The sequence below is a fragment of the Micromys minutus genome (assembly GCF_963924665.1).
Source record: "Micromys minutus genome assembly, chromosome: 2".
Taxonomy (NCBI): Eukaryota; Metazoa; Chordata; class Mammalia; order Rodentia; family Muridae; genus Micromys; species Micromys minutus.
This window is the reverse complement of record NC_137971.1, coordinates 51,133,613-51,160,838: the sequence shown is the minus strand read 5'-3', so window position 1 is coordinate 51,160,838 and position 27,226 is coordinate 51,133,613. Positions and strand designations below refer to the sequence as shown.

The 27,226-nt window shown below is 53.8% G+C and overlaps 2 protein-coding genes across 5 annotated transcripts; one reads left to right on the top strand and one right to left on the bottom strand.

Moving 5' to 3' along the window:
* Positions 1–611: 611 nt before the first annotated feature.
* On the top strand, positions 612–8,858 carry BAD (BCL2 associated agonist of cell death). Of its 3 annotated transcripts, none has more exons than XM_080911242.1 (4): positions 612–1,097; positions 1,529–1,708; positions 5,753–5,943; positions 8,760–8,858. In XM_080911242.1, exons 1-4 carry the CDS (start codon positions 980–982, stop codon positions 8,802–8,804), a joined length of 534 nt encoding a protein of 177 aa, XP_080767368.1. In that variant the 5' UTR covers positions 612–979; the 3' UTR covers positions 8,805–8,858. The 3 variants fall into 3 exon arrangements, with proteins under 3 accessions (XP_080767368.1, XP_080767367.1, XP_080767369.1); XM_080911241.1 differs by lacking the exon at positions 8,760–8,858 and adding an exon at positions 6,522–7,031; XM_080911243.1 differs by lacking the exons at positions 612–1,097; positions 8,760–8,858 and adding exons at positions 1,172–1,281; positions 6,522–7,031.
* On the bottom strand, positions 8,851–24,364 carry PLCB3 (phospholipase C beta 3). Of its 2 annotated transcripts, none has more exons than XM_080911238.1 (31): positions 24,170–24,364; positions 21,510–21,587; positions 21,271–21,339; positions 21,046–21,186; positions 20,763–20,842; positions 20,628–20,681; positions 20,461–20,536; positions 20,269–20,369; positions 19,589–19,755; positions 19,365–19,511; positions 18,144–18,384; positions 17,890–17,974; positions 17,619–17,805; positions 16,589–16,797; positions 15,441–15,537; positions 15,279–15,363; positions 14,933–15,057; positions 14,187–14,341; positions 13,936–14,097; positions 13,219–13,318; positions 13,031–13,135; positions 12,768–12,859; positions 11,219–11,372; positions 11,096–11,131; positions 10,787–10,979; positions 10,299–10,452; positions 10,132–10,208; positions 9,956–10,045; positions 9,814–9,871; positions 9,492–9,578; positions 8,851–9,412 (listed from the first exon to the last, which is right to left on the bottom strand). In XM_080911238.1, the coding sequence occupies exons 1-31, from the start codon at positions 24,266–24,268 to the stop codon at positions 9,209–9,211; spliced, it is 3,708 nt and encodes a 1,235-aa protein (XP_080767364.1). In that variant the 5' UTR covers positions 24,269–24,364; the 3' UTR covers positions 8,851–9,208. The 2 variants fall into 2 exon arrangements, with proteins under 2 accessions (XP_080767364.1, XP_080767365.1); XM_080911239.1 differs by having other exon boundaries at positions 17,697–17,805.
* Positions 24,365–27,226: the final 2,862 nt, after the last annotated feature.

The following is a 27,226-nucleotide window of genomic DNA, read 5'->3' as shown; positions in this document are numbered from 1 at the left end:
CCTCTGTCCTCAAGATTCCAGACGTGTTTCCCCACCGCGTCCACCCTCAGCCCCGGTGAATAAGAGGAAGTCGATGTCAGGTCCTCAGGCCGCTGCTGGGGAAGCGGGATCCGGTCACCGGGACACCGGGCTCCAGCCTCCCGGCTCCCGCTGCTCCGCCCCACTCCTGCGCCTGCGCGGGCGTCCGTTCGCTACGTAAACTGCGTAGCGGAAGGCAAGGACTCCGAAGCCGTGCGCCGCGCCCGGCGTGCATCTCTTCGAGAATCGGCGCCAGGTGCGCTGCCGGCGGGCGTCCGGGGTTACGGATGGTTGCCGGCGGCTGAGAGTAAAACAGGCCGCACACAACAAACACCTGGGTTACCAGTGCCATGGACCGACAGCTCTTAATGTTTGAGGACTACTATTTCCCTCCTTTAGATCCCCAAACCCAAATCGCGATCGGCATGCCCATATGGGGGCGGCAACGACTTCCCCACACAGGGTCGCTGAAGGAAACTTCCGCCCTCAACCAAGATGGTATTCGGGCCCCGCCCCCTATCTTGTATCTGAAGGCCCCGCGCTCCGGCCTGCAGCTTCGCACACCTATCCTAGCAGCAGAGCCACCTAAAGCCCCACGGCTCGCCCTCCTGGGCGGCCCTGTTCCTTCTCCCGCACCTGGGCGGCCATCCTGCCGGAAAGGAGCTCCCGAGATGGCGCCGGGAGTTGTCCCCAGGGCGGGCAGTGCAAGGACTCCACGACCGGGAGGAGGAAGGAGCTGGTCTTCCCATCCCGGTCACTCGGTCCAGGGGGAGCAATAACCATCGCAACGATCATTGCATCCGACTACCGAGCTTCAGTGAACGGCTCAATAAGTAATCACTAAACTGTTTACAGAGTTTTCACCAGCTCCCCAGGGAGGTGTCAGCCCCATTTTACAGGAGGAATTCAGGCCCAGAGGGGCTGGAGGACTTATCAGCCGAAGCAGGCCTCCAGGATCCAAATGGGAACCCCAAAGCAGCCCTCGCTGGCTCCTGCACACGCCCTAGGCTTGAGGAAGTCCGATCCGGGAATCCGGAGCCTGGGGAGCGACGCGGGAGGAAGGCGGCGGAGACCAGCAGGTCGGTGCAGGGGTGGGACCTGGCTTGGGGTGGCCCCGCCCCCAGGCCGACCCGAGATTTACTTCGAGAACTGATTGGGTCAGATCTGTGACAGTTCCTGTCGCCCAGGAAACTAGGGTCGGGCGCCCTTAGAACTGGAGGGAGGAGGCAGGCCCGAGTCAAGGGCCTCGAGATCGGGCTTGGGGTGAGACCTATTCTCGGTCCTAACGGGCAGGGTGTACGCACTAGGGTCTGGATAGAGCTCTGAAGAGAGATTTAGTATTCCGGCAACAGCCAGGCCATACCTAGTAGACAGATAAGGGGTTGGAAGATTGGGGAGCTAGGGAGTAGGGCTGCTCTGGTGGAAGAGGGAGCCAGGAGTACCTCTCCCCTGCTTCTCATCACCCGTTTGCCTAGCTGTGTACTGAGTACTTTCTGCCTTGTCTCTACAGCCCAGAGCATGTTCCAGATCCCAGAGTTTGAGCCCAGTGAGCAGGAAGACGCTAGTACAACAGATAGGGGCCTGGGCCCTAACCTCACTGAGGACCAGCCAGGTCCCTACCTGGCCCCAGGTCTCCTGGGGAGCATCGTTCATCAGCAGGGACGGGCAGCCAACTACAGTCATCATGGAGGTAGGTTCCTCACTGCCATCATCTGCCTGTCCCATGCCCCTTTCATTCCTGTTGCAGCCATGCTTCCTGAAGACGCTTGGGAAGCCCCAGATAGCTCTGATCATCAAATTGCCTCTTCTACAAACCAACTATCACTGGGCTAATTCAGAGATGTATGGCATCCTTAATGATTAAGCTGGTTCACTGAATGCTGAAAACAGACTCCCTTATTATGTCCCCAAAGTGTGAAGACAGAAGAGGCGTTGGCAGATACTGGTTATACTCTCTCCCCACTTCTCACTGTTGACCCTGTACAGCCACAGAAATCTGAGCTCAACCAGGTTTGTCACTGGCTCCACAGAGCCTAAATTATCCCCACGCCCTCATATATCCCTGGAATGCCTCAAACTTCTACATAGCTGAGACTAGCCTTGAACTCTTGATCACAGGCCACCATGCCTGGCATTCCACCTTCCTTTTAAAGTTATGTGTATATGTATGCCCGTGTAAAATACACATGTGCAGGTGCCTTGGGGGTCCAGAGATGGCACTGGATCCCCTAAAGCTGGAGTTACAGGTGGTTGTAAACTGCCCCCACATGTTTGCTGGGAACTGAACTCACATCCTATGCAAGAGCAGTAAATGCTCTGAACCACTGAGCCATTTTTCCAGTTCCCACCCCTTCTTTTAACCTTCAGGTTTCTTTCTTCTTTTTTATTATTATTGATTTTTTGGTTTTTCAAGACAGAGTTTCTCCATGTAGTCTTAGTTGTCCTGGAACTTGCTCAACCAGCTGACCTCAAACTCAACAGATCTGCCTCTGCCTCTCAAGTGCTGGGATTAAAGATATGTACCACCACTTCTGGGCATATCTGCAGATTTCTTTTCCTTTCCTTTTTTTTAAAAAAAACATTTATTTATTTAATGTGAGAACACTGTTGCTTTCTTCAGACACACCAGAAGAGGACATAGGATCCCATTACAGATGATTGTGAGCCACAATGTGGTTGCTGGGAATTGAAGGTAGCTTTATGCCCTCTTTGCTTCTCTCCCTTCCCATTCTAGGCAGAGACTAGACCACAGAGACACTCCCTGGGCTAATGTGTGTATAATAACCATGTTTTGTTCTTTACGAATTTATTTATTGTATATGTGTAAAAACATATATGGAGGTTAGAGGATACTCTTTAGGAGTTGGTATAGTTCTCTTCTCTTCTACCTTGTGGGTCTCAGGAATTGAGGGGCTTGGTGGCATCCCCTAGGCACTCCCACCAATTTTAATGGAGCATGCTAGGATGCCTCTTGCACTGTGAATTTGCTGGTTCAGCCACAACCACTTACCCAGAAGCCCCATGGGTAAGGAGCTTAAAGCTAAAGGTGCATATCAACCAATTTCTTCCTGCTTCCCCCACCCCAAGTCTGTCTGGGAGGTGGCATATGGGCAGTCCTGAACATCCACCCAGAGAGCAGTCACCCATCCCTCTGAGGGACTGAGGCAAGTCCAGGCCACACCCTATCCACCCTCTTTGTCCAAGGAGTTCACAGAATCTCTAGGTTCTTTCCAGTAAATGCAAAGATAATTTTTACAATTCCATTAAGGGGCTGGAGATGCAGCTCTGTCTGTGGAATACCTGCCTAGTTCGTGCACAGCAGCTTCTAATCTCAGCACCACATAAACTGCAGTTGGGGGGACGGGAGCAGGAAGACCAGTTTAAGTAAGGTCAGCGTTCTGCCACCTGAGACCCTTTCTCACCAGTCAGTACAAATGCTCTTGACACAAATGGATGTTATTTTGTTGCTGAGGTGCTTGGCATGGCTGAGTACCTTTAGTAATTACCACATCATGGGCTCTTGGCATGGCTGACACTAGTCAGAGCAGGTGAACATGACTCCTCCAAATTGGGCCACCAAGGTGGTTTGTGGTATTGTTGAAGGGGACATGAGAAGAGCACAGACCCCCTCTTTGTCACTTATTGTGAGACCTTGGGTACAACGTATATGCTGTTTGCCTTAGTTTCACTCCCTGCAAAACGAGGAACTGCCTTAATAATAAGAGTTCAGAACTAAATGAACCAATCCAAAGGAAACCAGCTTGACCTGGTCAGTGCTCCGATTGGTTGGTTGGTTGGTTGGTTGGTTTGTGAGGTGCTGGGGTGGAACCCTGGGCCTTGAGCATGCTAAGCAAGGATTTTTGTTTCTCTGTGTAACTCTGGCCATCCTGGAACTCACTCTGTGGACCAGTCTGGCCTTGAGCTCAGAGATCCAAGGACCTCTGCCTCCATCCAGAGTGCTGGAATTAAAGGCTAAAGGATTTTGACATAGCTTCTGAAAGCAGATTTGTTTGGGGAGAGGGCACAGGTGCCACATGTCTATGCTAGTGAAGGTCAGAGGGCAACTTATGGAGGTTTTCTCCTCCCTTTGCATGGATTCCGAGTCTCCCACTCAGCTTATCCAGCTTGTACTGAAAGCTCCTTTCTGGGCTGAGCAACCTCACCAGCCCTCATTTTGCTTCTTCCTGAAGGAGGAGCGACTGAGCTCAGACCAAGGCCACCTGGAAGACATTCCCACCACCAGCTCAGCACACAAACACCGTGATTGTATGGCTCAGGTTCATTACTCAGTGCTGATAGTCTGCACCACCACGACTCAGTCTGTCCTTTTCAGCGTCTGGCTCCTTTCTATGTAAGACAGGGAGAACTCCACATCTGCCACACAGGAGCTAAGAAACCAATGGATGCTCAAAGGACAGAGTGGAGTGGTGACTATGAAACAGGCTGTCCCCATGCCACAGACAAAGACTAAGGTCACAAGGAATTGGGGAAATGGGTCCAAGATCATAAAAGGGAACCCACCCAGCTACTAAGTGGTCCCAGTGAAAGCACTCTTTAGGTGAGCAATGATATTCTGTTCTGGCCAGATGCCTGGAGCAGACCCTGGGCAGGTCTTTTGTGAGGGTCTCCTGCTTACCTCTGCTTTTTGTCACATGTCTGCAGCTGGGATCCTCAGACCTGCAGTTGGGCTGCAGAGTTTTGCCAGCTGACCTTTGAGAGATGGAGGCAAATTTACCAACCCCTGAACCTGAGGGTGATTTTTACCTCCTCCCGAGCCTGCAGACGCCTGGGTGTAGGCAGCAGGCTGTGCCTAGCTTTGGACTCTGCCCCTGGGAGTGGTTCTGGGTCTTCACTGGTCTGGACAGAGGGGTACAGATGGCAGAAGTCAGGACGGCACAGGATATCCAGACCAGAGAAGACCACCCACAATGCTCTTGCAGCTCACAGGGCACGTCTGCACTCCGATGTGACCTTCACACAGGTGCGTTAGTATGTAGGCAAAGTGAGACTGACCCTTCATGAAGAGAACTTAAAGATTATCTGGGCAAGGGAAGAGCTGCACACAGCCTGAAGGGCTCTGGGTTCTAAACCCAGGGACCTCTGGCCTCAGGTCTTAACAACCTTGTTAACCTGAGTAAACTTGACCTTCTCTGACCACATTTGTAGCTATTGTGTGCATGTTCTTCATAGTCCATCCCACCTGACTGTGTGTGTGTGTGTGAGAGAGACACAGAGAGAGACAAAAAAACAAGTTCTGTGGTCTAGGCTGGCTTTAAACTCAACCTCCTTCTTCGACCTCACCGGTTCAGGGATTATAAATATAAACCACCACACCCACCTCCACGCTGGACCAGGTGGTAAGGAGGATAGTTCAACACATATATACTCCAGTCTCAGAAAAATAAAACGGATGAGTGGTGACAGCTGTCTCCCAAAAAGGAGCAATAGGGGGTGCTGAGCATTGTTTCCCAAGACCCCTACAAAGACACAAGACACCTCCTACTTAAGGGTTGCTACGAGACCGTGTGATAGTTACATCTATGTTCCTATTTTGTGAAAGGCACAGTAGACTGTCCTTTTGTACACTAAAGGCTTCTTCAAGGATTTGTGGAAGTAATCGATTTCTCACACAAGCCCTCTGCGCTCCCTTCATTCACGAAGGAGGGACTGGGGCTGAGGTGCCGACAATAGCAAGCCAGAGATTCACACCTCTTCCACCCCCTGACCTCTGCAGGCGCTGGGGCTATGGAGACCAGGAGTCGACACAGTTCGTACCCGGCAGGAACCGAGGAGGATGAAGGGATGGAGGAGGAGCTTAGTCCTTTTCGAGGCCGCTCGCGTTCGGCTCCCCCCAATCTCTGGGCAGCGCAGCGCTATGGCCGTGAGCTCCGAAGAATGAGCGATGAGTTTGAGGGTTCCTTCAAGGTGAGCGCCAGAACTGGGTGCGATGGGGCCTGAACCCTCAGGCACTTGCCTGTCCTGCGATCTAGGGCATGTCGAGAATTCTAGCGTCAGAGCCACCAAGTTTTCCCTCTTGAGTTGTAGAGCATGCCGGGACTTGCAGTTCTAACCCGTCCCCTGTCCCAGTGTCCAGTGACTTGCGGGGATTTCCTCCCGCTTTCTTCTTTGTCCGAGACCCCGCCCCCAGTCCCGGAACTTGCCTTTACCTGTAATTGGGAGCTTTTACAGCCAGACCGCTACCAGAACCGAATCTGTAGTACAGACCCACTTCACGCCAAAGTTTCTGAACCGTCAGATTCATAGAGTACAACAAGGTTTGCTGGTAACTGAGCCTCTCTCCAACTTCTTAAGCTACTTTAAATTCTTAAGTTCTGCCCCATCCTCTAAACTCTAGATCTCTGGCTGAGCAGTTTCATTTAGTGTCCGGGCACACGCATCCTCCCGAGTCTCTGACCGCCCAGTGCAGAGCAAGCTAGGGGTGGGGAGGGAGCTGATACGGGACGCCAGAGTGAAGCTCACTCTTTCCTCCTCCTTCCCTGAAGGGACTTCCTCGCCCAAAGAGCGCAGGCACTGCAACACAGATGCGACAAAGCGCCAGTTGGACGCGCATTATCCAGTCCTGGTGGGATCGGAACTTGGGGAAAGGAGGCTCCACCCCCTCCCAGTGACAGTCTGCTCCACATTCCCGGAACTCTACCCGTTCCCGTCGCCCGCCATATTGGGTGTGGGCGGAAGTCTTTTGAGGCCTTAGGAAAAAAGGAGGGAGGATCTCTGTGTCCCTTAACCCGGAGAAGAGCTGATGTACAGCTTTGAGTTCCTTCCGGTGCGTGCAATAGCCACGAAGGGGTGGCTCTCGTTTGGAGTTTCAAAGTTTTCCACACACCCCAACCCCTACGCCTCCGGAAGTGGCTATTTTCCCTCTCCCGTACTGGACTGCCCTCAGGCGCCTGTGCTAAGTTGTGAGTCCTGGTAAACCGAGACTGGGTGCTGTCCTGTCATCCTAACTGGGGACCTGAGGTCTTGAGAAACGTGCTTTATAATAAAGCCCGAGCATGTGCCGCCGCGCCTCTCTCCTTCGTCCGGGTTCCGCGAACCGGATTTCAATTGCTGATAAAGAGAGACTTGTTTTACCCGAGGACGAAACAAGCTCTGCCTAAGGGCTGAGACCAAGAAGAGATGAGGCCGCCCGCCGAGTCGGGCTGTTTGGCTTGGGTGGGGAAGAGAAGCGTGGCTGAACCCCTGGGACTGCCAGGCCCTTATCTCTAATATGGTAATTGGGAGCCGCAGCCCTGCCGGCCGCCGGAATTTAGCGTTCTGCAAACCATGTCGCGGCTCCCCCGGGGCGGGGGAGGGGGTCATTTGCTCCTATTTGGGTCAGTCCTTGTGAGCAGCTACTGTTTGACCGGCCTGGGGCCAGCGCAGCTCAGGGACCTGGCAAGGCATGTGGGGCGGGGCGGCGCGGCAGCAGGATCGCTAGGGAACGTAAAAGCTTCTCACACGGACCTGGAGCAGGGCCCAGAGCTCAGCTCAGAGATTTATTGGCGCCCCTATAGCCCAGGCCAGTGCTTTGCGCTGGATACGCAGATAAGTTGCGCCACCACTCTGCTTCCTGGAACAGGGGAGGGGGTGGCCCCCACAACAGGGCCTCAAGGAGTAGGTCAGACTTGAAGGTGAGGCTATGTCTGGAACTGACACTGCAGAGGAGACACACCGGGATGTTGGGACTTAGTTTGTTTTTGAGGACCCTAGCCCACATGGAGTGCTTGGGAAATGGAGGTCAGCCAGTCAGCGATACAGTTTACGGAACATGGAAAAGTGGCAGAGCTGGGAATGTGACAAGGGCTGACAGCTGAAGGTGACTTGGGCGATGGTAGGAATCTCAGGGAGAGCTGAGGCCTTAGCCCCTGGGAAGCCCAACCCTGGCCACCCAGTTTCTCTGGCCTTCCTACCCAATCTGTTTGCCTGGGGCTGCAACAAAAACAAAGCAAAGCAAACACTTCATTGGCAGGAGATAAGCCCAGATAAGAGGCTGCCTTCCTCTGGAGGGAGCAGCCAGTCCCCAACTGCCAGGAAGCTGGGAGAGGCCTTGAAGAAGTGCCAGCCTGCCCCAGCAGCAGAGCTGAGCCCATACTGTTGCCACAGGGTCTCTGGTGTTCCTGTCTGGTCCCAGGCTCAGAGTATGTCCTCCAGGCTGGTGAAGACCATCTAGCACAGAGCTAGCACGCTGGCCATCCTGCCTTCCAGCAGGTCTCCACTTAGCTATGGCCCAGTAAAGGCATCTTCCACTCGGGACCTGTTTCCATATCTGTAAAACAGGCAAAAACCTCCCTCATAGGGATGAGAGGGCCACAGGGCATCCAGAGTATCATGGCCCCTGCCAGCAATAACCCTTCAGATTATCAATTTCCTGTCTCTCTCCTAAGAGCCATGAACCTCTTCTCACCAATCTGAAAACTCAGCTTCAACCCTTTGTGGGCCCTCAGCAGCCCTAGTAGAAGATGCTGGGTGCTTGGGTCAGATTGGGCAACAGGAAGGGGTGTAAAGTAGGGAAGGCTTCCTAAAGCAGGATCTGAGCCTGAACAGAGAGACAAGGGAAAGACTGAGGGAAAAGAGATTAATGGCTTTGGGAAACTTAGGGGCTCAGGACAGACATGGAAGAAGCCAGAAGCTACCCCTGACAGGGAATAAAGTCACCATAGACTTTGGGCAAAGCAGCCAAGTTCAAACTTTGAAACTCTTCGATAGGAATCTGACCACAATGGCACAACTCTATTTTACAGATGAGGAAACTGAGGCCACAGAGAAAATGGCAGTACAAGAGCTAAAGCCCAGCGTGTTTTCATCCAAACTACACTGGACACATGGTCCCTGAAGTCCACTTTTATTCATGTAAAAAAAAAATCCCCAAATATAAAGGATTAGTTTCCACTACCCAGAGCTCCAGGACTCTACTTGCTGCTCCTTGGGAAGCACCTATCTTAGGTGAATGTTATGAAGTACAAGCCCTAGCCCCTTTCCCTAGGCCTGAAGTTAGAAGAGAGGCTAAGGACTGAAGAGGCCCCAAGAAAATGAGGGGAGTTAGTGTGAGGCATTTGCCTCAGATTTTAAAAAAATAAAATTTCTAAAGATAAAAGGTTAAAAAAAAAAAAAAACAAAAACAAAGCATTAGTGTCTTCTACCCACAGCCCAGTGCCCACCCAGTCTTGTGGCCACCTCATGTTCAGCCAGTTCAAAGCTGGGTGTTCTCCTCTTGGCTCTCCGAGTCAGCGCCAGACAGGTGCCCACCACTCCCAGATGCATGACCATTGCTGGCACAGGCCACCAGGGGGCCGTCCCCCAATCCCTCTGATGTCTCGCCCAGCAGGCACCGACGGATCTCCTGGGGCAGCCTCTCTCTCTGTTCCCGACACTCCTGGGTCAGCTGGGCCAGCAGCTGCAAGAGGAAGAGTGTCCCAGAGGGCCCGGCCACCCAGCTCCAGTGCACCCGCCTGTCTGCCTCCTCCCAGCCTCACCTTCGGTTCCTCTTCCACCAGCTGCTGGAGGACTTGCTGCTGCCCTGCCATGAGGCGCTCATGGCGCTGCTTCTGGGCCTCTTCCAGCTGGAAAGGAGGGAAAGAGTTCAACTGAGGGAGGGACAAGGCCTGGGGTCACTGAAATCGGGGGTGGGGGGATGTCAGGGCTCCTAAAATGTTGGATAGGATGCAGGGACCGGTGTGGTTGGTACAGTCTCAAGAGGAAAGGCATTAGCAGGCTTTGGGAGAGAAATGTGGCACCAAGGTGGGCATTGCAAAGCTGAGTTCTGAGGAGAGAAGGAGGAGAGGCAGGCTCACGCACCCTTCTGATGGAGTTCACGGACTCAGTGATATGCCTCCGGTTAATCTCTGTCAGTTCCCTGCAGAGGTGAAAGGGATAGCTCTGGGCCAGGCACTCTCCCGGCCTCCCCTCACTCAATAGCTCCCAGCCCCCACATACGTACACCTCCTTCTTGTGCTTCTCCCTTGTCTTGGCCTCTGAGATACTGTTGTTGCGCTTCCTGTCCAAGATCTTCTGAAGCTCCTTCTTCTCCCTGGGGCAGCAAGGAGGGACAGGAGGAGTCAGAGGCTGGACTCTGGGCAGAGTCCCCCACACTAACCCGGGATCTACTACCTTTACCTTTCATTCAGCTCCTTCAGCCTCTTGAACTGAGTTGTGTGTGCATCCAGGACAACCTCCCTGAGCCGCTGCTGAGCCTGGGGATGCAGGCAGCAGCAGGTAACACAGGGCTAATGGCAGATCTACCCAGCAAGCTGTCTCTCCTCGCCTGTACATGCCCCCCTCACCTGTTTCAGATGCTCCAGCCTCCGTTCTGTCTCTGCATCTGCCTGGGCTTCCCTCAGCTCCAGCAGGCTCTGTACCTGTCGGTTCTGGAACTCTCGATACTGTTTGGTCTCCTCTTCTTCCTCTTTCATGTCCTCCACATTGGTGGCCCTGCTCCTATAGGGAGAGCTTGCTCAAGGACAGTCTCTGGTGGCGGACAGTTAGAGCAGAGCTCATGCCAGCAGATGGTGGCAGGCACCAGCTAGGTGAGCTATGCTATGCAAATCAGGAGGCCAGCAGGGGCCAGCAGCTCCGTTAGCTTAGCTTCCCTGCTTCTTGGCCAGGGACCTCAGAAGAAGTGTTACTCTCAGGGAAGAGTGAGGGCCCAGTATAGGAACCTACCTCTACTCTCCTGTCATTTGAGCATGCCCACCCAGCCTGAAGACTCACAAGTACACCTCCCTCTAATATGCCTACCAGCACACAACACAGATGGTAACAGGGTACTCACAGGGCACTGGAGGAGGTCCGGCACTTCCCCTCAGCCCTGGCCTGAGCCAGGCCATCCAGAAGGCGGCGGGTGAGGGCCACAGCCTTGCGCTGATGTTTTTTATGCAGTTCCCTCAGGTCTCGATCCTGCCGGCTCCGGAGCTTCACCATAGCCTTGTGGCTTCGGAGCTCTTCTAAAGGTGTAGGCGTCATCTCTACAAGGGGAAGCAAAGGAGGCAGGATAGCAGTCAAGGTGGGCCAGGCACGGCTGAGCTGGGTGGGGCACATGCCTACCAGGTGACCCTACTGCAGATCAGGCTGTGCCCCTTACCAGAGAGAATGCTGGCAATCAAATCATCTCGCTGCCCTGGAGAGCAAAGACCGTGGTGAGAGGCTGAGGAACCCAGCTGCAGGTGGCTCCCCTTAGCCCACCCCAGCACAGGCTGCCCCTTACCTGGGCTACTGAGAGAGGTGCTAGTGGGGGAGGTGGTAGGACCTGGGGGCCACCGAGGTGAGGCATCCAGTGGGTTAGGTGTGGGGTTAGAGGAGAGCTGTGACCCTTGCTGTTGAGATGGGGTCTCCTGATATGTCTCTGTACTGGCCTGAGCCTGTAAGAGAAAATTCTTTAACAATGTTCTCGTCTTTCTGGGTCCTTCCTCCTCTTGTATGCCCTATGTCCCTTCCAGCTAGCTCCCTCTGCCCACAGTGAGGAGATAAACAATGGGCATCCCTAGACCCTTGCCCACGACACCCAGGAGAGGCTCTGTGTTACCAGATCACTTCATGTCTTCAACAACTCCAGAGGCTTCTGGAGAAGCCTGGCCCGCCCCAACAGGCTCTGTGTCCCTCTCTCCCACCCGCCTGGTAGTTTGTCCTCCTCTTGGATGCTCAGCTTCTGATTTAATCAGCAAAGGAAGCAAGTGCAGAGCAGGCACCAGTCTCTTGGACTAACAGCTTCTTACAGCCCTAATTGCAGTCATTGCTTTCCTGGCCGCCACAGGCCCCATGGGGACCGGGTCAGGACATGTGGCTGAACCTCTGCTCCTGGTGCCTCCCCACTGAAGCCACTATCTCCTCTTGGCTTCCAGTGCCCCAGTGTGTGAACACCCAATGCTTTGACCCAATCTGGAGCCTGAGAAAATCCAGTCTAGACATAACCCAAACCAGTGCAAATGGGTATGTCCGCTTTCAAGAGTCCATAACTGAGCTGAGGGTATAGCTCAGCGGTAGAGCATTTGCCTGGCAGAGACTCCATCTCTATCCAATATGGGGGTAGAAGTAAGGGTTGGAAAACTAATTGACTGACTCAGTAAAGTGCCTACCATAGCAGCATGAGGGCCTGCAGTTGGATCACCTCATGCCTATAACCCCAGTGCTGAGATAGACAAAGGCGGGAATCCCTGAGTTCACTGGTCAGCCAGTCTGGTTCAGTGAAAGACCCTATCTCAGAAAGTAAGGCAGAACATGTCTCTGGAAAACCACACACACACACACACACACAAAACCAACATGTTTATACACAAAAGCAAAAACCTCCAGCCTTCTGCCCACTGCAAGCCATCCAAAACCCCCCTGACAGAACAACATGGCAGAAAGGTCAAGCTTTAGGGGCTGAGACTGGGCTGGAGGCCCAGCCAGGCTGTGTGGAGCTGAACCACTTCCTATAGCCTCAGTGTCCCGTTTCTGTGAGGGACAGGGCAGTGAGCCAAGGATGTGACTGACCTCACCCTAGGGCTGGCAGCAGGCTGCCACTTAGCAACCACTTGACTTCATTTCTAGGTTTGAGTAGACAAAAGAACCCAGAAAAGGGAGCAGGCTTCCCAGGCAAGAACTGGGCGAGAGACATGAAACTAGGGTCTGCAATAAGACACTTAACAGCATAGTTTGGAGAAAGGCCTCAGATGGCAGGGTTGGGAGCTGGAGGTACTTGTGGAAGAGTTGTTCACCACTCTCCAGTGTCAAGGTGGGCCTAGCCCTGCCCACCTCTGTGACTGCCCACTCACCTCACTCTCCCCAATGAGAGCAGCCAGTTGCTTGGCCCGCTGGTCCATTAGGCTGACATGCTTGATGGGGTTAATCAAGGCCTCCGCATAGTCTAGAGGAAGCAGAGGTCCAGTCTTCAGACCAAAGCCCAGGCAACACTGCCAGCACACAGCTCCAAGGGTGAGAAGTCTGACCCTACAAGGGTGGGAACTGGGGCACCTACATCAGCCAAGCCCAGTTCCCACCCTTCTGGGCTCTGCCAAGGCCTATCACCCTGTCTTACCCTGGTGGTCATCTGGGATATAGTCAGACGCTTCAGTGTAGATAAGCAGGGCAGGCAGGCACAATGGTTGGTTGGCCTCATTTCGCAGGCAGACATAGTGGTATCCTGGGTGGGCAGGAGGAAAAGTTGATCTAGGCCTGGACAGATTCCCAAACTACCCCAGAACTGCCCCAAGCCCACGGACTTACCTGAGCGGATAGCAGAGACAGGCAGGATACGGTGCCCAACAAACCTGCCACCCTCCTCAAAGGCTGCAATGCGAAGTGAGGCCAGCGTGGGCAGCACAACCTGTGGAGCCCAGACTGCTGAGCCACGGGGCAGAGCCAGGACCACCATAACATAGCCACTAAGGCTTCACCCTCAGAGCACAGAAGCCCAGCTCAAGGGATGACCACCAGAGTCCTGAGCCAAGAACACAGCCAGAAGCCCTCAGGGTTATCCATAGGACAGGACAGGTCACGTCCAGGCCTGCTTAGCAACTCTACGGAGCCATGTGTATAAATTCAGGACACATTTCAACCAGGTCAAGAGTAGAGGCCACATTTCCATGGGACCATATTGGGGGCCGGGGCAGGTCAAGCTTGTAGCTGTGGTCTCTGGAAAGTGCTTCCTGCCTTGGAGACAAGGCAGGCAGTGTCTGTTCCTCATGTGGGGAAAGAACAGGAACAACACAAGATAGGACATGCTGTCACTATCCCTGTGCTGCAGCCCTTGTCTCTCCTTATCCCATCTGTCACTCAGAAAAGGACAGAGAACCCAAGCCTGACCCTGGGATATGCAGGCCCTAAGGAGGTCACCTACTCTTCTGCCTTCAGACCACCTGCCACTAGTAGGTTCCTGGCGCCTACTCTCAGACTACGCACAGCAAAGTCATGGTGGCTCTGCCTCCCACACAGTAAGCTTACCTTGGGGAAGTCAAAGGGCTCCTCATCCCACACAGGGTTGAATGAGTTCCCCTGGGATGTCCGTGTGCGATATTTGCGTCTTGTGTCAACTGGGAGACCAAACATGTCCACCTCGACATAGATGCCCACCTTCCTGTCAGACAGGAACTGCCCCGAAATCACCTAGGGTGGGACAGCCCAAGAAAACAAGTAAGGTAGCTGCTGTGCATCTTCCTCAAAAAACCCTAGGCCCAACCCCTCCTGGGCCCCACCTTGACCCGCAAGGCGTTGGCCACTATGCCATCTACGATGACCTCAGTGAAGGGGTCAAAAGACTTGTCCGGCCGCCGCATAAACTCAGGCTTGAGCAAGTACCCACTGCGCCCGTTGTACTCAAAAACGCCTGCGTTGAGCTGCATTGGTAAGTCTGTGGGCAACACAGGCAGGATCAGTGAGGGGGTCCTAGCAGGGGTCAGCCAGAGTTCAAGGTGCAGGACTAGGGATGGGATCAATAGATCAAAGGTGCAGGTTCAAGAACAACTGGACAGGTGAGGGTCCATAGAATCAGTCTAGGTAAGGGCTCAGGACAAAGTCTGGGTTAAATCTGGGGATCTAGGATAGGTAAATCAGAAGCCAGTAAGATAGACAAGGGTCAAGGAGGGTGTGCTGGCCAGTTCTATGTCAACCTGATACCAGCTAGAGTCATTTGGAAATGGGAACCTCAATTGAGAAAATGCCTCTTATCAGACCAGCCTGTGGGGCACTTTTTTTCGATTAAGGATTGCTATGGAGGGCTGGTGGTCCCATATGCTATAAGAAGGCAGGCTGGGCAAGCCACAAGGGGCAAGCCAGTAAGCAGCATTCCTCCATGGCTTCTGCTCTAGTTCCTTTCCTGACTTCCCAAAATGATGGACTTGTAAACTGTAAGATGAAACAAACCCCTTCCTTCCCAAGTTGCGTTTGGTCACATCGTTTTATCCCACCAATAAAAACCCTAAGACAGAGGCCCAGAGCTCACCCAAGGTCTGGAAATTGAGGGCAACAAGCTGGCAACCCACGTTCCAGAAGAGCTGAGGCATGTAGTTGGAGGAGTCCACACGGGTGCCCTTGGGATAGATGCGGCTAAGCTGCTGTTTGTTGTATCTGGGGTTGTTGGTCAGGGCCATAAGGGAAGAAGTGACCACCCTGCGCCAGTCTCTGCCTTGGGCTCATCTCATTCTCCTGGATTCCCACTCCCAACAAAGCTGCCCACGCTGTCCCTGAGCCTTCACACCTCAGCCTACTGAGGACCCCATGCAGACGCTGCAGTTGCATCTGCAAGTCCTTGCCCAGTTGCACTCTAACCCCAGCGCCTGGGAGGATACTCCACAAACTCCATGGGACTCTTGGTCAGTTGCTCCATTGCCTTAGTTTCCACGAAGGATGACATCTCAAAGCATTTGTTCCGTTCTGGGGGTGGTGGAGGAACAATGTAAGAGCTGCCAAGGCCTGACAGGGCCAGCTCCCAGTCACCCATCCCAACTCACTTCGAGCAGCCTCAAAGGACTTGAATTTGACGGGCTCAACGTAGTTGACGAGTGTTGACATCTCCTCCGTGGCATTGACCTCACTGCTGGCTGTGCCCTGTGGCCCCCAAACTCAATATCAGTGGTACCAGGTGTCCCTTACACTCCGCCCCTTCCCACACCTCCATGCATACTGGTCAACAACTTCTTGCAAGATGCTGACACATGACCTGGACAGAGGCCTCTCTGTGCCCAGCACACACACTGTCCCCAACTCAGGGACCCTCTCAAATCTTCCCTCCCCCAATAGCCACAGTGACCCTTCTGTCACCTCAACTCCCCAGAATTCCCTTTGAGACTCTCTCTTCCCACAGGGCCTTGGCACCACGTGCTAATGCCAACTCTTTGGGTCTATCTGTCCCAACTTTCTTGACAGGGCATTGTCCCTTTCCCAGACTGCAATTCTGTACCCTCTTTAAACTTTTAACTTTATTTACAACTTTTATGTGTGTGTGAGTGTGTGTAAGTGTGGTACCTGCTGCCATGCTGCACACGTGTTAATCAGAGGACAGAGTCAGTTCACTAGGCTTGTCTGGTAATCACTATGATCTTGCCAGTACTATATCTTAATACTATTTCTTGAGACATGGTCTCTCTCTGTTGCTCTTGATAGCCTAGAACTCACTATGTAGATAGACCAGGATGGCCTCAAACTCACAGAGATCTGACTCTGCTGAGATTAAAGGCATGCACTACCACATACATTTGTTTATTTGTTTGTTTGTTTATTGGAGACAGGGTTTCTCTGTGTACACTAGAATTGTCCTAGAACTTAAGTCTGTATATCAGGTTAGCCTCAAACTGAGAGATTCACCTGCCTCTGCCTCCCCAGTGCTGGGATAAAGGTGTGTGCAACCATGTCCTAGCTCTTACAATCCTACCTACCTACCTACCTATCTATCTGCTTCTTTGTTATCTGTGAGAAGGGCAAGCATGTGGAGGCTTTTACTAGTGGGGTGTCTCTTTCGCCTGCCCAGCACCCAACTCTTGCAGACTCATTTACACACCGACATAAACTGAACCTGCATAGGTCAAGCTCTACAAAGGCAAATGAGCAACAGAAAGGCCACCACCCAGCAAACTCCGCTCTACCCGCCTGTGGCCCTGACCTCATCAGTGGTGGGCTTCTTTGGATCTGTTGTTTCTTCTTCTTCTTCATCTTCCTCCTCATCCTCTCGGTCACGGTCAGGCATGAGAACATTAGGTCCCCGGTTGAGGCCCTCTTCACCTAGAGACTTCTGAGGCTCCACAGTGGTCTTCTCAAGTCCCACCTCCTCCCCATTGCTTAAGCCAGTGCAGCTGTCGGAGCTGGGGGACCCTGCACAAGGGCCAAGGGTCTAGTGTCAGGACCACAGGCTGGGACTGAGGAAGCCTGCAGGTTGTGCTCAGTGTGTGGGGGAGATCAGGGTGCCCTCTTAAAGAAGAACAACTTGGGCTGGACTTAAAGAAGTACAACTGGACTCAGAGGTTAAGAGCACTGGCTGCTCTTCCAAAGGTCCTGATTTCAATTCCTAGCAACCACATGGTGGCTCAGAAACATTTGTAATGGGATCTGATGCACTTTTCTGGTATGCAAGTGTACATGCAGGCAGAACTCTATACACAATAAATCTTTAAAAAAAAAAGTATAACTTGGGGAGTGGGTGGGGATCAGATTCTGGGGGGCACTAAGGCTAGTGGTTGCCCAGAGGTGTCACAGGCCAGAGATACATGGAGCAGGGAACTAGAACACCAGGCTGAACAACCGAACAGTAGCATGGCAGGGCTGCAAGTTGGGCTCAGCCAGAGCCAGAGCCAGCAGGGGTTAGTGGGATAAGCAGTTATGTGTCACATGATGAGGGACCTCAATATAGAGACTAGGCAAAAGTTAGCTGAAAGTTTAAGTAGGTGGGTGAACAGAGTCAGTAGAGGTTACAAGTCAAGTGTCAGGGGCCTGAAGGAACAGGATTGATGAGGTCAAAGGTCAGAATCCAGAGCCCTACCCTGGCTGGGGAGCAGTGACACACTGAAAGTCAGGGCACAGAGATCAACACTCAGCTGAGAGGTAGGAAGGAAGGAAGTCAGGCTGGAGTGACAGACACTGGGGTGGGAAGTTAAGTCCGTGTTAGAATCAGGGCTGGTGGTCAGGCCAGGCCATACCAAGCTGGGGTGAGGAGGGCTCTGTGGCGGCTGAGCTCTCACTCAGGGCTGAGTTGCTCTGTTCCAGAGGCCGCTTACGCACTGAGCTGTCAGGGACACCTGTGCTGGTCCGGTGGCGCTTCTTATTCTTCACCAGGATACGGCCCATCAGGTCCTGTGGACTAGGCAAGGGGGTGCCCGCAGATAGCTGGGCAACATGGACAAGTCAGGACTAGTCAGTCTCCCTTTAGCTTCATACACCCTGGCTTAACTCCAAGCCCCCCCGCCATACCGGGTATTTGTCCAGTGGGTCAATGAGCAGAGCGTCCCCAAAGATAGAGCGGCAGTACTCAGCCATCTTGGCCTGCTGTTTTGCCCTGTGGGGACAAGGTCAGAGGTCAAAGGTTCCAGGGGTCAGAGGCCTATAGAGTGAGTACCTCAGGGGTCAGGGCTGATGCAAGGATGAAAGGGCTGTGTGTTGGGGTCCATCCAGACTGCCTCCATCAGAGAGGTCTCTCTAGAGATTCCCAGGGCAGGCCCACTCACGAGTCCACATGGTTCTCAAAGGAGAGAATGACAGGGTAGGGTGAGGTCTTGAAGGCTGTCTCAGCGATGGCCTCTAGCACATCACGTAATGGCACCTCAGTGGTCATGGTGAAACCATGGGTAATGAAGGGCTCTTCCTCCGGTGGCCGTCCCTTCCATACATCCAGCTCCACACAGCGGCAGCCCCACAACAGCGCCTGGCGGTACATCTCCACCGATGATGTTCCAGCCAGCTGGCCCGCTGCAGGTAAAGCTGTGTCATTACCCACCGGCCACCCCATCCCATGTGGAACCAACCCATACTGGGGACACAGAGACCCCTGACACAGCCCAGTCAATTCCAGGGTGGTACACTTTGACTAGCCTCTTATTCCTACAGTCACTGTGGAGGCAGTACCATCTCCCCCAGAAGCCCTCAGGAAAGGGCAGATATCCTGAACCCCAGTCCCTGGTATTCATCAGGTGGGCACAAAGTAGGCATTCAATAGTATTTCCAGACACAGCTGGTTCTTCTTCCAAGGCTCACATCCCCTCACGTAAAACACTCCCAGCACTGCCCCACAACCTTCAACTATGGAGTTCCCAAATGGCTTCTAGAGCTCTCTAGGACCTAACTGCTATCTACTATAGCTGCTCCTGCTACCCACCTCTGGCCTGCGCCAGCCTCACCACCTCCTTCTAAGAGGATCACAGCCCCTCCCTCCCTTCAACCCAATCTCCACAGAACTTCTGACTACTGCCAGGTCACAGCGCTTCCCTACTTCAAGCTGTCCAAAGAACCCCTTTGTCACTCACACTGACTCCAGAAGCCTTCCAGACAGGGCTTGGTCCCTCCAGTTTTCTCTCCCAGCCCTCTTTTCCTATGTGCCTGCCATTAGGACACACACACACACACACACACACACACACACACACACACACTGCCTTCCTTTCCTACTTCTTCTGTACTATGCACATGGTAGACTAGCATTCTATCCCTGAGTTGCACCTCTAGCCCTTTTTCTACTTCTAAACCCATCTATCTCTGGCCCATGCATCTATACAGGCTACTCCTGCACAATGAAACAAATATGCTGTCAGCCCATCCACTGACACTTCAAGATACCCAGAAGGCCTACTGCACAGAGATACTGACTTCGGGACCATTCCTGCCCCATTCCTGCCCCTTCCAGTGTGAGGGCGGAGGATGAGCGTGCCTCTGCTCCCCGCTCTCTCGCTCACCAGTGAGATAGGTATTGTGTGAGGAATTGATGAAGTATGCACTCAGTGGCTGCGTCATGTCCATGCTCAGATCTAGGGACTCCAGGGGCAGGATACCATTCTCCTCCCCTCCCAGGTAGCGGCTGAAGCCCTCCATAGACATCTGGTCTGCGGATGGGGTGGCAACAGGTCAGCTGGGCTTGGCCTGTCCCACCCACGCTGACCCACTGCCAACAGCTACTCACCGCGCTCCAGGAACTGTTTGTTCGTCTCATACTTCTCAATGAGCAGCCGAGCCTGTGAGGACCGGAGCGGCGGATACAGCACTTCATTGAGTCTTGGGTCTCTTTGCTTCTGGTTGATAAAGTCCATGAGCTGCTCCAGAGTGAGGTACGGCTTGCCCTTGGCACCTCTGAAGGGACCCAGAAGCTGGGTCAGGCTGTAGCCTCAGCTCCCACCTGGTGCTAAGCCCTCACCCTGGGAGACAGAAGTGAGAAGGCCTGCACCTAACTTCAGCAGTGACCTCTGCTTCCCTGCCCACTCTCCTGACCACCTAACGGTGTCAGGTAGAAGGCAGACAAGCATCAGCATTTCTAAGAGCTTTAAAAGCTGCTAAATGCTTGGTCCACCTTGGACCCCGGGATCAGTCTTGCCTCTTGCCTCTCACACTGTGTTGGCTCAGGCAGGTCCCACAATATGTCTGAGGCCCTTGGTTCCCATTCTCAGTGGGCTGATTAAGCCGCTTGTGGCAAAAAGATGACACATAGTTCCAGAAACCACATGAGTACCCTGGGCAGGTTCCCCCTTTCTCAGGCTGACACCCACAAACCTGCCCACCGGCACCCCTTTTCACTGGACCAGAAGAACACTGAGCAGAAACCAGAGGCAGAGCCCAGCCTATGGGAGCCGTTCCCAGGCTGCTTACATCTCCAGCAGGATCTTGTCAATATCTGGCCGTAGACACAGTTTGTTCAAGAACCGCTCAAAGATTTCCAAGGAAAACTCATCAGGCCGAATGGACTCACTCTGAGGGTGAGGAGTGTGAGATGAGCACCTAGGGCAGCCAGTTCCAGAAAGTGGGTACCCACTGTGACACCCCACCCTGCCCCACCCTCACCCGGTTGAAGTTGAGGCCACAGGACTCCAGTGCCGTCTCCACCCGCTTCTTGTCTGCTGAGAACATCTTCAGAATGCTGATGCAGGCAGGAGGGGTCAGGGTCAGTGGGGGGCAAAAATCACCAAGGTCAGGGCAGGAGAGATGCTGAGGGGAAAAGGGGGGCTCACTTCTTGACCGGAATCCGTCCATCCTGGTTCACCTGCAGCTTCAGCTTCGTGTATCTGGGAACGCAAGTACAAGGGTCAGATCTTGGGACTGGTCAGCTGAATCCCCAGTGCTCCCCAGAGTAACCCCAGGCTCACGCTTTCCGTAGGAAGGTGTTCCGGGAGGCATTCTGAGCCAGTATGTTCATAGCCAGTTTAAACAACTCCTCTGACCAGACCTGGGAATTAATAACACACAGGGGTATAGGTGAAGGGAACAGAGGGGCTAGCCCAGCCACAGCCTGGGTCACGAGAATAAAAGCAAGTGTGGTGGGCTTATGCCTGCAATCCCAGCACTTGAGAGTTTGAGGCCAGCCTGGGCTACATAATATCTTTCAATGAAGCATCTACTTTCCTGGGTTGTCTCTTGACCCCAACCCACCTTGACTGTGTCATCTTGTACGGCCATGAAATTCAAGAATGTGGTATTTACTGGATCTGGCCCGGCTACCACTGTCATCAGTTTCTCTTCCAGCCGGGTATCAGGGCCCCCAAAGCCCAGTACTTCTCGAATCTTGGGGTCCTGTGTAGTGAAATCTAAAAATGAGGAGGGGTGTCTTGTCCCCTGACAACCTTGGCCCCATCAGTATGAGACTGTATCCCTTACCTTGGGCAGGCGGGCATAACGACCTGTCCTTGTGTCCCTGATGGAGCTGATGTCCAGTGTGTCCACCTCCTGAGAAAACCAGAGCCAAGGTTTGTGTCTAAGAAGTATGACAGGTCCTTAATCTCTCCACCCAGGCTGGGGAATGGCCACCCCCTGGCTAGGCCTTACCCCCAGGACAAGGGGATTGGGCAGGGGTCACCCCCAGAGGCCTAGGCCTGAGCTATCAGCACTGCTCTCACCATGTTGGGCCCTGTCCAGTACAAGAAGAAGCCATTGGGGTCCACTCGAAGGGTCACCAGGTTCCGACTGGAGGCCTCCTGAGGGCAGTACAAGATAAGGGTCAGGGGAGTGGGAGCTGGAGTAGGCCTGATCCTGAACCTACAGTAGCTGGTTTCTGCCAGTGAGCCGAGAGGAAGCTCCTCCAGCCTACGGTGCTCCCGGTGATGAAGACAAGTTGTCAGCAAGCCATCTGAGGCTCAGTCTCTTAACGTGTCTCAGCTTCACCTTTGCCCTGAGAGTCTATCCCATACGCTCCTTGCAACCCTCTCCCTATCACCCAGCTTTTGCCACACCCTACCCTGCTGTACTTTCATTTCTTCTCTACCCATAAAACTGCTGTGGAGGCTTCCAGGAGCCCATCCTGGCCTCTGTTTACCCAGAAGGCCTGAGAGGTCAGGGATGCTAGAATCCTCTGCCTTACATCCCTTACTATTCCTGTATGAGAGCAGAGATCTAGAGCTAGAGAGATGGTTCAGCATTTAAGAGCACTGACTGTTCTTCCAGAGGTCTGGAGTTCAATTCCCAGCAACCATATGTACTCATATACATTAAATAAATCTTTAAAAAAAAAAAAAAAAACATTTTAAGAAAAAAAAAGAAGCCTGGATCTAAAGCCTCTCTCTGTCCCTTGAGGTCTCAAAGTATCTGGCCACCCTAAGATCTTTCTCAAAGTTCATCACCCATCACATGGTACCTCATGGCATCCTCATAGCCTCTAGGCTTACCCATCTTATAGAAAAGGGCCCCTCGGGAAGACTAGGCAGGGAGTTTAATCTTCTCCCTACCAGCCCTACAGTGACAGAAAGGCAGGACGTTAGGAATAAGCTCACTTTCTAAAAAGGACCTGGTCACTGATACTCAAGGCTACCCATGTGCTCAGGACCAGTAAGGACTTCACTCTAGTCAGTCTTACTTTGGTCTCCCTTGAGCCAGAAGAGGATTGGCATCCCCAAACTGCAGCTCTGGACCATTCTGCCACCAGTATGCACACTCCTGGTTCCACAGCCCCAACTGTGAACCACATCCAACTATACACACTGAGCTTCAAAGCCTCCCCTTCATGTGCCTCAGCTCCTTGTGACGTGCACCCTGCCATCACCCTCACTTTACACAGGAGGAAACTACACTTGCAAAGTCCTGGCACGTGGCAAACAGAGAGCCAAGACCCTCGGGACCACCCCTGGCTCCTGACCTCAGCATCAACCTCACAGCAGAGGCCTCTCTCTCTTGGGAGAATGGGGGTTGCACAGCCCCACCCAAGCAGTCCTGGTTTACAAAAGAACAGCAGCTGGATCTGGAGACACAGGCCCCTAAACCCATGAGATTCATAACCCTTCAATTCTAATCAGGAGACACCAGGTTCCAACCCTCCGGGAGATTCCAAACCTTGCCCTGGGCCTGACTAACCAGCCACCAGTAGTGCTAGAAAGGAAGAAATGTGTGGGCACTGTCCCTAAAGCCCCTGTGGTACCATCCTCAGAAGCCTGACCTCCAAAGACAACCCAGGACCATGGCTCTTCAGTTCCAAACTTTGCTCGGCACCCCCACCCCACCCCAGGCCCTCTCCTTGTTTCCACTTCCTTATTTGGGTTTATCACACTGCAAGGAAAAGGAGAAACTTTTCCCTTTAGGCTGGCCAGGAGAAGGGGTCTCCTGGAGCCCCAGGGGTACCCACCCTTGCTCAGCACACCTGCAGCTAACGCCACGCCCCCAGCCCCTCCCCTTAGAGTTCCCACTTCTGCCCCACCCAGCCGGAAAGAAACCTAGCGTCTTCCAGGCCTATGGCCCGACTGGGAAGGAACAGTAAGGAAGCTCAGGCCGCTGACTTGAGGCCCTAGGGAGCAAGGGGCCCAGGGAGCAGGGGAGGGAACGATACAAAAACGTGGGTAAGACGTGATATCTGGATAAGAAGCCGCAGGTGGGTATCAGGGAAATAGCAGGGAGAAAGCAGTAAAAAATGGGGGCCGGGTTTATTGGGGTTCAAAGTCACTAAATTAAGGAGTGGGGAGCAAAGTTCCCAGAGTTGGAGGAACCTGGAAAGAGACAAAGTCTCCGGTAAGGGTGACTTGGTGCTCCCATCTGAGCAGAAAGCTCGCTGGAATCCTGAAGCGAAGCAGGACGAAGGGGTACCAACCAGGACAGGCTGAAAAGTGAGGACTATAATAGCTCAGGAGATGCACTGAGAAGAGTAGGATCCCAGTGGCACCCCACCCAAGACAATGATGACCTATGCCCCCTGGGAGTCCAGTGCCAGGCACAGGGATCTGGGGACCAGACCAGAAACTAAGAACCAGCATGAAGAATTTGATATTCGTCGTCTGGCAAGAGTGGGAAAGAGTGAGAAGAGGGATAGGATTTACTGAGGTTCAAAGCCAAGGAGTGGAGAGCCCAAATGACCACAGCTAAAGGACTGGTTTGCGGGGAGATGTAGGGGGGGGGGGAACGACAAAGTCTTTTATTACCAGGACAACGGGGGACTCAAGTTTCCGGAGTGCAGCAAGACTGGAATAGGGGGTGCGGTGGTCAGGCAACACTGAAGTGGGGGGTCCTTGGCATCTAGCCGAATGTGAATGAAGGAATCCTTCGATCAGGGCAGAGCAGAGGACAGCCACTCTCTTACCTCGTCCCATTTGATGAACTTACTCCCGCGCCGCAGGGTCTCCACCACGGTGGGCGGCTCCAGCTGCAGCGCGTGGACGCCGGGCCTCGCGCCCGCCATGGCCAAACCAGGGGCGGCTCGGGGACCCACAGAGCCCCGACGGGAACCGACGGTGCCACTGCTCTCTCCACACACTCCCGCGCGGCCCGCTCTGGCCCCGCGGCGTCAGCGCCCGCCCGCCAGCCAGTCTGTCCCGGACGGACAGGAGACTCGGCGCCCGGCCCCGCCCCCGCCGAGCCCCGCCCCGTCGGGCGGTGCCACCCCCTCCCACAGAGGCCGGGCCGCCCGACTCGCGGCGGCGCCCCCTGGCGGTTGGGGCGGCGACTGCAGCCAAAGGGATGATGGAGCGGAATTGAGGGTCTTTGTTGGCCGACTCAGTAAGACTCAATTTTTCCGGGGCCTTAGATAAAGTGGGAGAGCTCGGAGGCACGGGGCTATTAAGGGTGCACCTGGAAAGACGGGTGTTTGAACTACTCAAGACATGCCAAGGTCAGCCGGTTGAGGACTCCAGGAGGAAAAGGCGAAGATAATAAGGACATTAGACCCTTGTCCCCAACCCCACTCCTACCGCACTTAGCTGAGCTCAGGAAACGTCACCCCATCTCTCTCCATCCCACTCCACCCGCGTGCCCTCACTTCGCCTCACCCCCTCCTGCTGCAGAGCAGTCCCCCCTCCCAGGGAGCACTTAACTGGCTAATGGGCCTCCCGCCGGCAGGCGCCCCTCCCCTGTCCCTAGCCCTTGAGGCCTGGAGCTGCCACCTCCTTTGAGGACCCAGGCATCCTGGCTTTCCAGAGAAAACCTTGTCGCATTTCTTGCGCTCCTGACCCTAAGATGGGAGCCAGTCTCAGTGAGCCTCATAGCTGAAAATTGCATGGTGAAGGATGGTTGTTTGCCCAGAGGGGGCAGAAACCTCGTGGGTGTCCCCAAAGGAAGGGTTGTGCAGCTCCTGGCCCACAGCAGGTGCCCTGAAATCTGTGTTCCGGTGATCGGTGGAACGGAAGGGGCAGGCCAATGGGCACCGGCCGGCGTGGGGGCTGCAGCCCCTCCCGCAGGGCTTGGCAGGGGGGGCTCCTGCCTGGGGGCCCCTGTGGGAGCCCCCCCAACACAGAGGAGGCAGCAGCAGCAGGTTTAAAGTAGAACTCATCCAGAGGGGCCAGCCAAGTCACCTAGAAACCCAGAAAGAGTTGGAGCCGGCTCTGGGGGAGGAGGGTCAGCTAAGGAGGAGCTTCCCTACCGGCTTTGCCCCAGGCTCTCAGGCCTCAAGAGGAGCCCTGCCTGGCACTGGCTGTTCTCCAAATCGCCATCATAATGGCGGCAAACTTAATGAATCTAGTTGTCTTTGGCTGTGGCCTTGTGCACTGGTGTGATTATTATCTCCACTTGAGGCGAAGTGACTTGTCCAAGGTCACACAGCTTCCCGAGAGGATTTCACCCCTCATTCTGACTTCCTGCTTCTTCTTCCTGCTCTGTAGGAGAAAAAAAAGGCGGAGGAGAAGGGTACAGGTCTGTGATCCTCCTTCTCTCTTTCACAAGAGCTGTAAAAAAATACCCCTTCAGAGCTCCAAGTACCACCAATCTTCTCCAGAGAACAGAACCATTAAGGGTGGAGAATAACCTCTGTGCCCATAGGCTTGCTTTCAGATCCAGGACTCCCTTGTCTAGGAGCTTAGCTATCACCGTGGAATAAACAAACACACATCCTCTGTAGGTAATGTGACAGGTAGGAAAGGAACCTGTGGGAAGTCAGGGGAAAGAGAAATGAAAGGACATGGGTCAACTCTGGCACAAGGGTTCTTGCACACCAGCACTAAGGTCAACATGACTGGACCTTTCCAGAAGCTTCTGGAAGCAGGTCCTTGAAAAACAGGATGGAAGCTGTTTGTTGAGCCAGGCCCTCTTCTTCCCCAGCACTAATCTCTTGGGGCCAGACAGCCCCCCATTAGAAGGCGCATCCTTCCTCCTTAGATGCTTTCTTCCAGCCCTGGAATGGTAATAGTTTCTCGGCATGCAGTAATGGGGGGAATGCAGGCAGCTTTTCCGGCCTCTGCCCTTGATTAAGGGATTGGTCTGGGCCCACATGTCCCTCCCCAGGGCCTCTGCTTCAGGGAGGTACTGCAAGCTGCACTCTGGTATAAGGGAGCCTCATTACCCTGGGAAGCTGGATGAGAGGCTAGGCATACTCCAGTCATAAGAGGGCTGGTGGATGAGCATGGCAGGATAAAGGCTCCAGAGCCCCAGTTCCAGGTCACAGGGAGATCAGGATCCTCTGCCTCCTGGAAGACGCTCCTTGGACATGAGTGATTTGCCCACTTCCTGGGCAGAGTCAGAACTTGAATCCAATTCCTTGTGCTCCAAAGCTAGGGTTCTGTTTGAGCAGCCCAGGTTCCAAGAAAGCTGTAGGCCAGCATACCCATCTTTCTCCTCACAGTGAATGGTCACTGGAAGGAACAAGATGGACAGCCAGCCCCAGGATAACAAGGTTGCCCTGGGATTGACACGGGAGGTAGCCAGAGGGAAAAGCAGGATGGCTAAGTCTCTGAAAGGACCTGGCATGTGACCTGGAGACTGTCACATCAAATGTGACAGTCAAAGGCCAGAAAAGGCAATGTTCACTGCTGTCATCATCTTTGGGGCATAGGCAGGGCTTACGTTCTTCAGTCATGGGCTCCATTCTCATAGTATTTGATAGACACTAGGAACCACTCCTTCAGGGCACAAACCAGTGCTGGGGTTCAAAAAGAGCTGCTCTGCCCTTGGTGTGGTGAGTTGGTCATGCAGGGAAACTGTTCCTGGGAAAAGTGACTCTCCAGTTAGTTAAGGCATGGCTGAGGAGGTCAGGCTCCGTAAGCAATGATCACTGCCTAGACCGCAATAGCGTGAGCCAACCTCCAGGGCTATCCACGTTAGCTGAGGAGAAGCTAATATCAGGCAATAGGCTGGGGTGGGGGGTGGGGGGGAACATCAGCTTACTCCATGCTTCCCCCACTGAGAACCAGGGGATGTGCCTCCAGCCGGT

Bases quoted from the DNA above. Each gene is read 5' to 3' on its own strand.
- BAD (XM_080911241.1), top strand. From the start codon at position 980: ATGGGAACCCCAAAGCAGCCCTCGCTGGCTCCTGCACACGCCCTAGGC. The intron at 1,098-1,528 runs GTCGGTGCAGGG...TTGTCTCTACAG, and splicing joins AAGGCGGCGGAGACCAGCAG to CCCAGAGCATGTTCCAGATC. The intron at 5,944-6,521 runs GTGAGCGCCAGA...CCTTCCCTGAAG, and splicing joins AGTTTGAGGGTTCCTTCAAG to GGACTTCCTCGCCCAAAGAG.
- PLCB3 (XM_080911238.1), bottom strand. From the start codon at position 24,268: ATGGCGGGCGCGAGGCCCGGCGTCCACGCGCTGCAGCTGGAGCCGCCC. The intron at 20,682-20,762 runs GTGAGCCTGGGG...TTGCGTTCCCAG, and splicing joins AACACCTTCCTACGGAAAGC to ATACACGAAGCTGAAGCTGC. The intron at 19,756-20,268 runs GTAAGCAGCCTG...GGGTCCCTTCAG, and splicing joins GACAAGATCCTGCTGGAGAT to AGGTGCCAAGGGCAAGCCGT.